The sequence below is a fragment of the Molothrus aeneus genome, chromosome 7 (genome assembly GCF_037042795.1).
Source record: "Molothrus aeneus isolate 106 chromosome 7, BPBGC_Maene_1.0, whole genome shotgun sequence".
NCBI classification, from domain to species: domain Eukaryota; kingdom Metazoa; phylum Chordata; class Aves; order Passeriformes; family Icteridae; genus Molothrus; species Molothrus aeneus.
Window position 1 is genome coordinate 12068597 of NC_089652.1, and position 13712 is coordinate 12082308.

At 35.2% G+C, this 13712-nt stretch overlaps 1 protein-coding gene across 2 annotated transcripts in view; it reads right to left on the reverse strand.

Moving 5' to 3' along the window:
* HYCC2 (hyccin PI4KA lipid kinase complex subunit 2) overlaps positions 1-13712 on the reverse strand; it is a 49878-nt gene that overhangs the window by 17873 nt on the left and 18293 nt on the right. For both annotated transcript variants that reach the window (XM_066553071.1, XM_066553073.1), the window contains exons 2-10: positions 13460-13562; positions 12505-12583; positions 11332-11433; positions 5424-5603; positions 3479-3559; positions 2747-2862; positions 1884-1979; positions 923-1039; positions 151-238 (exon numbers count right to left, since the gene is read on the reverse strand). In XM_066553071.1, coding sequence (XP_066409168.1) covers positions 151-238; positions 923-1039; positions 1884-1979; positions 2747-2862; positions 3479-3559; positions 5424-5603; positions 11332-11433; positions 12505-12555 — 831 coding nt within the window. In that variant the 5' untranslated portion in view covers positions 12556-12583; positions 13460-13562. The remainder of the gene's footprint in view (positions 1-150; positions 239-922; positions 1040-1883; positions 1980-2746; positions 2863-3478; positions 3560-5423; positions 5604-11331; positions 11434-12504; positions 12584-13459; positions 13563-13712) is intronic.

Genomic DNA, 13712 nt, shown 5'->3' on the forward strand with positions numbered 1-13712 from the left:
TAGCCACGTTGCAAACACCAGCTGTTAACAAATCACTTGCATTTGATTGTGCAGTGAATGGACACAAAAGCTTTCATTACCAGCCCACTTCAGAAACACTTCCATACTGCTCTTAACCAGGCCCATAAATCACAGTGGATTGTTTCTTACCAGCAGGGGCTGTGAGTAGAGTTCAAGCTGTGCTCTGTAAATTATGTCCTCCAACACCTCCTGGCCAAGCTCCCACTGACCATTATATCTAAAAAGTAAAGAGAGACATTTATCTTCCGCATCTTATGAAAACAAACTTGTCCTTTTTTCTCCCCAAATCCAGCTTTGCACTTCTCAGCTTATGCAGAAAATTCATCAACTGTATGTACACCACAGTGTACACTCACTTCTTTTAGCACTACAGCATATTTTGTTAACTTCTTGGTGTAACAAGAAAGCTCTTCCATGTTCCCTCCAAACAAGACAAAATTGATGCCATAATCAGGACAAACTTTAAAAAAACAGGGTCAATATGCAAACGCTAATGCTACTTAGCAGAATGGAATTTGCTCTAGAAATGCATTTTTGCTACCTCAGATGCTACTGACATTTAAGAGGTCTGCATTTCATTGGTTTATCTTGGCATCCAAGCTCATTATGCTTGTGAATGGAAGGTATCTGTGATACTGGCAAGATGGAAAAAACTGAAACCAGAAGCCTAACTCTCTTCAGCACCTACTGCTGGCCCTTCATCACCTAATTCAGTGCTGACAAAAATATTTTCAAATTATCTGTTGGCTGAATAAGCAAGTAATGGGAAATATACTAATTGATTACAAACTTGTGCTATGAATCTAAATATTTTTTTCAATTATAAACCAAGTGGCATTTATATTTTAATTCATGTAAAAGCAGACCTTTCTCTTCAAGTAAGAAAACTCTGTCCACTTACATGGCGTAATAGACACCTGTGAGCAGCTGCACCATGAAGTCAGGGTCTAACACCACTCTACCACAGTGCTCTTTCCAGCGTTTCTCATGCTGCCGTGGAAATCCACTCACACACAGCCTAAAAACAACACCATTACAGGAAAGTATTAACTCCACAAAGAATACAAATGTCTTTATATCACAGAGATTTTAGTTAGTTTCAAATTTATTTTTTAAAATAAACACAGAACATTCTTATGCTGCAGTTTTGTAGCAGTGCCTTGATATGCAGCTCACTGAAAGTCCAGTGTTACTCCCATGTAGCCAATAATTCCTCCACCTGTTTTCCTCAAATCATAACCAGCTTCTAAAGAACAAGATGTTCTCCACTACCAGCCAGGAGATTCTCCCTAAAACTCAGTAACCGAAACTAATTTTCTCTATAGGAAATATTTCAGTGGTACAGAAGAGAAGTATGTCACCTCCCATCTAAAGAATAATGACAAGTCACCTTATACCTAAAGTCAGATAACACACATATTATAGTCTTGATAACTGCTCTCAGCTGCCTTGTAAGAAATATTTCTGACTCTTGAAAAAAGGATCTGTCTTCCCATATACTGCCTACATTAAAACCAGGATAATTTATTATATCCTTATTGCATCAGTTTCCTATCTGAATCTTCATCATAGAAGTAACACATGGCCACTGATACATAGCAACTGTGGCACTGTCTCCAAAACAACAGAAATCTCCTGCATATAAAATGTTGTCTTGCTTCTCTACTCAAAGAACAGATCTAATTTTCAGATACAAGAAAATTAAACATATTTGGCAAATTTAGCATAGCCACAACTCAAGTGAAAATGATGGAAGCATACCAAGAACCAATCTATCCCCATCAGAAAGCACTTTTCTTTACTGGATGAATATTTTAAAATCTACATGACCCTGAAGACTACTTCAAAGGCAAGTGTCTCACCTGGAACCCATCATACAAAGTGACTGGTAAGAAGAAGCAGGCATGTAGACAATAGCTGAATTGTAACACAGCATAAGAAAGCTCAGCACCTCAAACCTGAAGAGAGAAGAGCAAAATCTTACATTGTTTATATTCTTAATATTTCACTGAAATTAAACACAAGAAATCTACAATTCAGGCTCAAAAAGCACCCTACAGGAAGGGGTGTCAGAAGTAAACACACAAATCCTTTAATCCTCTTTCATTATGATTCACTAACTTGAAACAGGCTATGAAAGGTTCACTATAAACACTAAAATTTATTCTTCTGAAAATCCTGAAAGCCCTTAGCATATGCAGGAACTATGAAGGAAATGAGATATGGCATAATATTTGGACAGTTCTAGAAGTGGAAATGTCTGCAATGCATTCAAAATTATTTTATCAGTTTTCCCAGTGCTGTCTTTAGACACAGGTAAAGCTAACAGTCATTAAAGAGCAGGGCAATTTCTCTCACTCCTGTTCTGTCTATCCACTTAGCTCCATTCCCTTTTTCCAGTAGAAAAAAGACTCACAGCCCCTGATCAAAAGCTGAATTTTGTTACACTTCCAGGAAAAATTGAATAGACAGCCATAAAACGAAAGATATTCCTTGCAGACACAGAAATGACAGAGAAGTTATTCTTCAAAATTAACTAGCAGAAGAACATACAAGGATGGAACAAAGAAAAAGAGAATTATACTCATGACTACTAAGGCTGTTCTCTAGATTTATTGCTGAGCACTTACTGCTGAGAAAGGACTGATCACAAAATAGTTTTGTTTTGTTTCAGGACTTGTCTCCCTAGTGAAGCACCTTTAATATTAAGAGTACATCCACCTACCTGTTCTGTGCTGTGAAGGTTTCTCTTTGAGGATGAAGATCACTGTAAACTACTCTGATAAGATCATGCTGACTTAATGCTCCTTCAGTTAAAGCCATGGATCCAATGGTAGAGGGCTACAAGTAGGTGGTGGGAGAAGGAAGGAAGGGGGAGAAGTTAAGTTTTAAGTAAAAATTCCCCAAAAGCATTAAAGCTCCCAACTACCTAAGGCAAAAGACACACTTATCTTGTGATCTGTAAAAATGGAGATTACTCTAGAATACAGTGGATCTAAAAACATTACCTACTTTCATTGTTATAAAGTGTACACACTTAGAAGTAATACAGCAGGTGAGAGCAATTTTCAACTTTTATTCTTACATATCCATGTACAGTTTGTCCTAATCACACAGAAACATTAGTGAAAGAAACACACAGCTGCAAGTTCTAACTGAACTAAGGAAGAGTTAGAAGGAAAACTGCTTTTATGCTAACATGTAAGAGGCAAAAAAAAGCAGTTACAACTACAACATAACTAACTCTATTAAAAACGGGCAGTCAACAAAGATTTTTGAACATTTATATACCTGTTCTTCTACAAATTCTATAGCATTCTATTACACCAGCTGCAAGCTACAGACATTCAAAACTTACTACAAGAAGATGCCTCTAAAATGGCCTGTGGCATCAAATGGATCCAGTTTCCATTCCTCTAATAGATCAAATTTTAATTTACCATAGTACCTCTCTTACCTCATGATATATTGAGGGTTTAGATAATGAAGGGATGGTGAAAGACAAAACTTTGTTATTTCCATCTTTGTCAGCAATTTCCTGCATTAAAAACAAAATCAGAACTCAAACAGGAGTAAGGAGACAGGAGTGGAATAATTTTCAGCTCTTAGAAGGAAGTTAACAAATAAGTTAGATGTCCTGATCTGATAAGACTATTAACACCCCAAGGACTTTGTGCATTTGCAGAATATTAACAATATCAACATACATATTTAACAAGTGGGATAAGACCTCTATCACAAACTGCTCTGCAGAATTAGTGTGCAATACTTAAAAAAATCCCCAGCACTGGCTCTTTAATCAGTGAGACTAAAGATACTGACACAGAAGGGCTGATGAGTCGCTTGCTGACAATGGGTAGTATTTCATAATAAATGCACCACAGAGAAAAGGTGAAATCAAGGGGACTGGCAAAGTTTCCTCAGGAGGAAACACACACACTGTTTTCTTCAAAGGCTTTCAAACTGGTCAGATTTTGTAGTTGCTAGGCTACTACATAAGCAAACCCTGCAGTTTTAAAAGAAAATATACTAGGAGCAATTACATAAGACAACACCAAAAAGGAGTCTAAAATCCTGCCTTTGCACTTTGTACAGCAAATTTTCAAACAATAAGCTCCAGTCATTCCAGTTTATGTAAACGTTTAGCCCAGGGCAGCTCAGTACTTGTAGCAGGCTTCAAGGATTATAACAGGAGAATGGCTGACAGAATTTGTCAGAACACAGAAGATTTATTTACCCCTTTCTCCTTTTAAGTATTCAGAAAATAACTTCACTCTCAGTCTATGTGCAGAAAAATATCAGTTTCATTAAAGAAAAAAAATAGTGGAAGCCACTGTTCATTTTGAGGTCTCTTTCTTTCTGAATATGGAGAGAATGGAGAAATTACTGTCCTTAAAAAATATGAATCACCAACATGACTTTCAAATGAACTGCAGAACATTCTAGGAGGAGGAAAGACAAATGTACTACTTCAATCTAATAGACAGCACAAAAAATCCATTTCCAAGCAGTTTCCAGTGTTTTTTTCTATAAAAATAAATCTAAAATAACTAGATCATCCAATTGTTGGAGCTGATCTACAGACACATAACTAGAATACATTTTAAGAATCACAGTTTGGCTATTCTGTGTCTTATATGTAGAAATACAATGCACAACTGAAAGGAGGGGTTTACAATGACATTAGAGGGAAGGGTGATATTCAGTAGAGTATGTTTTAAGGTCTTATACCACAGAAATTCCCACTGGAGAATGTCTCTTGTGGAAGTATTGCTGAATTTATCAGCCTCATAACATGAAAACAGAAAACATTTCCAGGCCAGGGTAAGGATGTAAAAAACTGCTTTTACATCCAATAGCCAAATTTAATAATTTACAGTTACTTATTCTTAAAACCACAGTTCCCCTCAAGACAATTATCTGACTCAAATGGACACATGCATGTATCTGAGTGCTCACATGCAGAATGGCTTCACCATCAAACTACCCCCTTAAAAAAAGACATGTTCAGAGTACATGGGAGGGCAGGGGAACTGACACATCAAGACTGACTAAGTACATGAGCCTGACAATCATAAGAAGTCTTATTTTGCAACATTAAGAAGGCCTTCCTAATTTCCTTACAAACAGAAGTATATAAAAGTGTGAGAAAGTCCATGAGATGATCCTTTGCAGTGCAAATATTTTCTCCAAAAAAGATAATTTTAAAAAATATATTTTTGCAAACACATCTTTACTAAACCTTCGCTACATTATGCTTTTCCCTGTATTAAATACACTTTCCTTTAAGTGTATTTTAATTTTAAATATGTTGTTCTAATAATTTACTTTATTCCTAGAGGTCAGTGATGCAAAACTTCAGATCAAAGCTCTCCTCAGCCATTGCCACTCAGCTCACTTACCAGGTTGTAAATGCCAAGCAGCAATGCCTCAATGCAGCCATTGCTCTGCCTATCCCTGCTGGCAGTGAGACGCAGATAAACCCAGATCAGCTCTGGCAGAAACTGCAGCGTGAATCTCTTGAGCCGAACTTCAGAACTCCGATAAAGTTCAAAGAGCTGGTGGCAAACAGGCTCCAGGAGCTGTGGAAAGGCAAAAAAGCTAATCACTTACTGGTAGGCTTCTCTAATAAGGGAGAGTGAAACAAATCAAGGGGCTATATCATATAGCCACTGCAGTCAGTACAAATTGCATTTCCTGCTGGCAATTGAGTGAATGAATCACACTGGTATCCGCATTCTGTTTAAGGAGATCCATAAGGACAGACATGAGGGACACTGGTATGCAGTGTTTGGACATGTGGCCACTACAGCCACTATCATGTGTGCTTTGATAAGATTCTTCCCTAGGGCTGTCAGTACAAGATTTATTTTCTGTACAGGTACTAATTTAAGGCATGTGACAGACGCATGGTTTGAACTCTGTGCACTGTCAAACTTTTGTGCAGTTGTAAGGTCTATGAAAGCACAAAGGTTAAAGATCAGCTGCTAATGACAAGTCCATTAACAGAAACATGAATTAATTTCTTACCTACACCTTTTGAGTCTCAAAACCAGTAACTAAGTGTGTTCATTACAATGCAAACTGATCTTTTCATTTTGAGTTGCAGTTCAGGTTTCACTACAAGAATGAAAATAAAGGCCCCTATCCAGTCAGTGTGATAAAAGCATGAGGTAAACCTGCCATTTTAAGAGCCTATAATGCTAAACCAATACCTAAGACTCATCCATGGAACTGTGAGGGAACAGGAAAAAAAGCAGGAAGAACCATACTGAACAGTCTCATTCTTTCCTATGACTAATCAAGTTTTTATTACTAAAATCAAAACTTGAGGGGAAAAAAATCTAAAAAATTCTTAAATTCCCATGACAAACTTTTGTAATGTTTGTGACTACTATCTAATAATGTGTTGTACCAAATGTGATGATCTGACATAAGTATTTATGGGATTCACTGCCCAAAAAGACAGAGGCATACATATAACCTAAGGCATCCATATCCGTATAGAAGAGCTACAGAGTCAGAAAATAGAGGCCAGAATCTCAAGTCCTCTTTCTAACAGTACATGCTTCATGCAGCTCTCTTAGGCATACAGACATACAGATTAGATAAGGCATATATGACCCTCCTTTCACTCCCAGGCATATGCACCTGGGACTTTCAGAGCATTAGCACCATATTTCATGGACTTTGATGCATTCTTTTTTCATTAATTTGTCTATTCGTCATAATCACAGTATGACAAACTTCCTGCAGAATTGAGAGTCACACTTTTGCTATGCTGCACAAAGATATATTTCTGTGGTTTATTGTGAACCATCCATCCTCTTAAAAAACTTAGGAGTCCCTTGCTAACAGCAGAGGGACCAACATTTCTGCAAGTGAATAGCTGGAATGTTCGATAAATGTGCAATGCCATAAAGCTCTACAAATGTAAAATTTCACATACCTATATTTACACTTAGATATTTTACACTGGTATAATACAAACATAAAACATAAATTTGACATTATTATCTATTAAGAGAGCATCACCCAGGAAACAGTTTCATTTCCAAGACACAATATTCTGGTCAATGTAGCACACCATATTTAACCAGTGATTACGTAAGCCATAACATGACATTTACATAAAATAAAACTCAGCTGTCAGAGAAATCTCTTCTTAAACAAGACTCTGGTGTAAGTACCTTGTGTAACAAGGTTCTGATTGACAGACTTCTTACTCTAAGCTAGAAGCCAGCATTTACAACAGAAGCGAAGAGAGACTCTACAAGGAGAGTGAAGAAAGATGGCATTGACAATGTTGATACAGAATGAGAGAAGCCCAGTCATTCAGAACAAATGGATTTTTACAAGTCATACAAATCTATCTATATGCATAGACATCCATATTTATATGCATGTATAGAAAGACAGATAGATAGAAAGATATAAAATAACCAACCACTTAAGTTTTGGCTTGGGATCTAAATGAAATTAGAAGTCTGTAAAGCTTCTATTAGAATCAGTCAAAGGAAAAAATGGTACAGCTTCTGGTAGTATATTTATTTCAGTATTTCATACATGTATAGCACTTTATGTTCAAAAGAGGCATAAGTATATACTTTCTTAATCATTATTTACTTAGTAGAAACTCCTATCTAAAAGTGACAATAATTATTAGAACCAACTGTTACAGCAAATGTTCTAATCCTCAGAAATAGAACTGTATCCTTGCTTTATGAAAGGCCTAACATATTTCAGATGTTCACATTTAAAAACAGGTTACTAAGTAATTTGGACATCACTAAATAAATGTGTAGATTTTTCTTTAAAACAAAATATGATTAAGAGGAGAAGAGAAAGAAGAAAAAAAACCCTCTGAAAACAAAACATGCAAGTCTCTCTGCAGTGAGATGACAAGTGCAAGAAAAGCTAAAAATATTATCTGAAACCAGATATATACAATGGCAATGCTATAAATAGTACTCGTATTAGATTAGAGATGACAGCAGCCTAAAGCTGTTTCCTATTTGAAATCAGCCAGGCTAATCCAAGTCCCATTAGAAAGAGTGGAAAAGAAAAATTTATTTTAGCTAAGTCAGATGACACTCAACCAGAGCAGTTACTAAGTTTATTCTACCTACATTCAAATGAAAATTTTATAAAATTAGTCTTTTAAGCCTAGGGAAACCTTCTCCCTAGAAAGATACAAGCAATATCTAGTCAGTGGTGCTGCAAGCATTCAAATTCTCCTTATTTTTAGTAGTTGTCATATTTGTTGTGGAAAATGTTTAACAACTGCAATTACTTAGGTAAAAACCTGTGACTACTATAGCACTTCTGGGGTGTTCAGAGTTGTAAGAAAAGCTGTAAGCTTTTTCCACAAGAAAAAGCTGCCATCACAAAGATGCTACAACACCAGTATTTTCAAAAGCACAACTACCCAGGATTTTCCTATCAAAGTACAGTATGATAGCCTCCCATCTGGAAACACAAAATTTGACACTCTGAGAAAGAACAAATGTTCTCCTTACATCCTAGTTATCTGGCTTTCCAAAGAGTCAGCCTCTTCCAAGTAATTCTCTGAAAATACACATACTGAGAAGACAGTGGATAAACAGAGGAAATTGAGCTTTTGTCATCAGTAATGGGTGTATACATGAACTGGCACACATTTTTTAATCCCTAAGATCTTTCAGTCCAAAGTTAAAGCAAACTGAGTAGCACAGAAGTCGGAAAAAAAATCCAAAGTAAAATATCTCTTACAATCCTCTCTTTTTCCTGACAAACAAAATAATTATAATTACAAGATCTTTCCTATTAGCATAAGTAGCAATAAGCATTAAAAAAAGACATTTTTACTGGCTTAAACATGCAGCAAGCATCAATGATCTAATTTTCACTCTTCATTTTATACCTCACAGAGATGCAAACCAGTCATGCTTTAAGGAAGATGATGAATAGCCTTCCTTTGGCTTATTTTACAAGTTTTCCAAATCCTAAGAGTCATAACCTAAGTTAAATATAATGTTTTAGAAAATGAATGACAAATATTGGAAATACTTGCCTTTTTGAAGAATTAAATTGTAGAAAATAACATGTGCTTACTTTAAACTTAACTATAACATAATGGTGGAAACCATTTATTTCAAGAGTACTGGGTCTGGGCTTGCTTGGCATTGCAAAGGTGATCTCACTCTGTTTCACAGCTGCCCTGAGTTAAACCTAATTAGTACTCCATGAATATTCAATATTTGAATTTCAGTAGTGCAGTAACTTGACATCCATAGAGTATTGTCTACAGCCATAAACCAACCCTAAAAATTATAAAACTATCTGAAAAACAGAACTTCAAAAGCACTTTCCTTGTGAATTCCAATACTACACAAAAATCAATGTATTATTCAGTTAAAGTTGTTTATGAGCAATATCACTCTCTACACTTTTAGCAAATTTCTACTCCAGTCATCTTTATCTTTACATTTAAAAGCATCAGGGCACTTCCTCAAAGGCAAATAGCAACAACTGTATTTAACTTATCAATATGCTTGCCTTCATTTAATAGCTCACAAACAGTAGACACCTGCAAAAGAGAGAAACAGCTTGGTTGTTTGGTTCCTAAATATGCTGATTCCATGTTAAATTAATAATCCTGGTCTTATCAAGATAGAATGATGTGATTCTAGAAAAAATTGTGTTTGCCCTAAACAGTTTGCCACTTCCTAGAAGTTTTAAAAATCAGTCAACTTTATGACTAAATTGCACTAAAGAATTACTTGTCCATCAAGTTTAAGAACCCAGAAACTGTACTTTTATAATAGTCTACCACATGTACCTAATCTTCATAAGCCATGAATTACCCTTCTAACAAATAACGCCCTATAAAGCATATTTAAAAAGCCTTCTTAGTTAGAGACAAATATTACTACAGAACTATGTAAAGTAATGAATTCACTTTGGTTATATTCCTCACAAGCAAATAACTTTGGAAGAAGTACAACAAGGAAATACATCCTGCCTTAACAAGTAGAACCTGAAGCTGGACATCTTTGTGTCTAGGATTGTTTATCTTACATGTGGTAGCAGAATCAGGCTGAAACTGCAACAGCTGTTCCAAAGAGTAGTATTTGACAAGCACCAGTGAGCAGTAACATAAGATCACCCTAAAAAGATTTGCAAATCTGGTTCTTTGCTCTTTAAATAAAATAAATCAAATGCTTATTCTCAAAACAATGAGAACCTTTCACATTTTCAGGAGTCTACACAAATACATAGACAGCAGCAATGGTGGCTTCAGGTTGAAGAGAGAATAACAGCAGCTTTTCAGTACAAAGAAAAAGGTCACTATGCAGGTTATTTATAATACTGAAATGAAGCTGACAGCTATGAAGCCTTTTTTTTAAATTGCATGAGCATTATGCAATCTCCTTGAAGCTCAATCAAGCATTCAGCTTTCTAAAACAGCTGAGCTGTACTTGGGAAAATAAAGAACTTCCTTGCTGTGTACACTACCCATTTAATTTATAAATATATGAGAAGTCACAGATGATACACCAAGTATTTGTAAGCATTTTATCTACAGTAGTTGACATGTCAGAGGATGGTATGCTTGCACAATTTATTCAGAAGTTATTTTTCACACACTTGCCCAGAAATGCTCCTCACAGAAGCCAATGGGTTGCAAAGCTCAGTTTAATGTCACTTGCAAAATAAATTATGTACAAGGGTAAGCTAAGTTTGCATTGTGTCTATTTACATTTTGGGGCCCTGGTTCTGCTCTTGTTTACAGCAGTATAAACCAAATTACACAGAAGTGATACTAGTATAAGCACGAGAAGATCTTGTTATCTTAATGGCATTTAAAAAAAAGGTTCCATCTTCCACTGCAACACGCCACCACACAAGAAGTACATCAGTCTTTTTGAGTTTCATTATAAGGCTTACTTTGTCTCAGCTATGACTGAAAGGTGGTTTCTGGGAACTGGGGAAAAAAAAAAAAAAACTAAAAAAAGCCAAGCTTGAAACCCCCCAAATAAAAAAACCCCAAACCAAATCACCAAAACCAACCCATGCCAAAAAAACCACAACAGTCAGCTGTGTCAAGGAGAACCTAGCAGATAGCATAAACATTATTTTTGGAAGCAGATAAGATTGTGTCTTACTAGAAAGGCATTAAAGTAACTGTAAAAAACAAGAGACTAAACAGAGGGATGATACGCATGGAAAAAAAGAATCAATCTTCCTCTGCTTTAGTTTCTCCAGTTTCAGTTGTAGAGGTGAAAGATCCAGGAATGAGAATAAAATTAGTTCTTTAAAGTCTCCTACCTCATTGTTTGGGTCTTGAATGACCTTATAAAGAGCTGGTACCAGTGGTTTTTTTCGGTGCAATGTAGCTGCATAGCTGGAAATTTGTGATTCAGGTAATGCCTAAAGAAAAAAAAAACCAAAAAAACCCAAACAAACAACAAACAAACAAATAAAAATATAAAAAAACCACAAATGAAGTCTCATCTCAACAGCCAAGAAAAGTCCTGAAGTTCAGTAGTTCAGTAAATTTTCAGACTTCTAACCTAACTGTTGAGTACAAGTCCTTCTCCATACAAACAGCATTTGGGAGCACTTAACCATTTTCAGGCTTAAATCCAAAAACAGTTTAGATTCATCTTCCACAAATCATTTGCTTTAGTTTGGTATGAGGAATCTCTTTCTTGATAGCCTGTATTTAACAGGATCTTTTTGAAGACTTTATCAAATCAACTCAACTTATTTAAGAGGTGTCAAGAGTATAGAATGAGCATGGAATGCCTCAGTCTTCCCTGAGCAACCATGTTTGTGGATTTTGCACCCTTGGAACTTAAGCAAATTTCCAACAACAGCACATGATGACTTACTCTCATCAATGACTGAGGAACTACTAATTCTTAATTTAAATAATAGACTAATTTCTTATCAGTCATGAAATCCCGTTTTCTTGTTTATGCATTATCTTGTATTTCACTCAGCATATTTATCAACATGCAAAATAGCTTAAAAATACTTCAAATTCTTCATGATGAAACAATCTTATGCTGCTCATGGTGGGGAAAAAGTAAAGTATTTTCCTTTCTTTTTTTTTTTAAGTCCAAATAAATATATACTAATTATTTTTAAATTTAAAAGTTCCTCAATTGCAAATTTGGGCAGCATTATCCAGCTGTTAGTTAAATTCTAACAGCTTGACCTACACAAAACACACATTTAAAAGACCACATTGCTATTGCTGTGTTCTGCTCTACAATAACAAACAATAAAAATAAACTATTATTAGAATTATGCATTACGTATTATGTACCAGCCAACTCAATTACACAGACCTTTGGATGCTTCAGGAATTATAAGAAACTGAAAGATCAAATAATAGATATTTAAAATGTTCATAATTTGATATTAAAAAACACCACTACTATGTTTGGTGGAATTGAGCCAATGGTTTAGATATCATTAATCTTCCCAGTTCACCTTGAATTCTGACAGCCATTCTTCCACCACACCTCGTTCTGATCCCAGCATTTTCTTACTTCTTTTGCTTCTCTCTTACCTTTAGAAGAAAAAAAAGAAGTTAAATATTAGTTATGGTAGGAAAATTTAGTTTTTTACAATCCTACCCAATGAAAAGCTGTTAATACCTTTCCAATAAGATTATATAATACAAAACAATAAAAAGTTGCATTTTGGACAATCAGTCCCATTGTTTAACAGTACTTTAACTGTTTTCTTTGTTTAGTCTAAAATGCTGCAAATGAATGGGGAAGGAGAAAAAAGAAGGATTCAGTGCTTCAGGCCAGTTGTCTTTCAGCTGTGTTTTGAAAATTACTTAGGTTCAACAAGTAAAATTTATATGTTTCACATACAAATTATATCATGGAAGTCCTACAATAAGTGACCTTTTAATAGCCAGACTAGATGACTGGAATCATCAATTCTCTTCTCAGAAATTGTTTTTGTATTTATTTTGTAACTTATTTGTATTTAAGAACAATCAGTATTTGTTAAATGAAAAGTGAAGTGAAATAAGATAAAAGGCCTCCCAACACGTTTTTTGAGTTAATGTATCATTTTTTCAATGGCCCTTGGCAGGACGTCATTAAGAGAATACCAACTCTCTTGTGGGCACGGAACTGCTTCAGATTTCTAAAGCATGTTTAAACATCCTAAAATACAACAAATTCAGAAATAACATTAAATTCAAGTAACACTTGAATGACTTATTTCAGCAGAAGCACTGAAAAATAATTCTGTAAAATAACAGAACTAATTGGATCTCTGCAAACAAAAGTTTACAAAGACATTCTGATGCCATGTCAGACTGATACATGTATTTAATTTAATTTAAAACATCATAACACAAGCTACAGAAGAATCTGAGTTCTAGTTCAGTCTGCCTGGAAAAAAAACCTGCAACATTCAACTTTACCTCTTTAAAGAAGTCAGTTTTCTAAAGGAGGAAGAGGAGAAGGAATGCAGAAATTTTTCAACCTGGGATGCATTTGTCAAGCCTTCAAGTACTGCCCTGTTTTCTAAAAGATAAAAAATCCATATCATGATCACAAAATCTGGAAAAAATATAGTAAAGTAAAACAAGCATTTTTTGGCCTTATAAATTGAAGTTTACCAAATCTTCCAAAGCCCACAAGAATCCTTCTGCAATAAAGCAATTTGCCATTCAA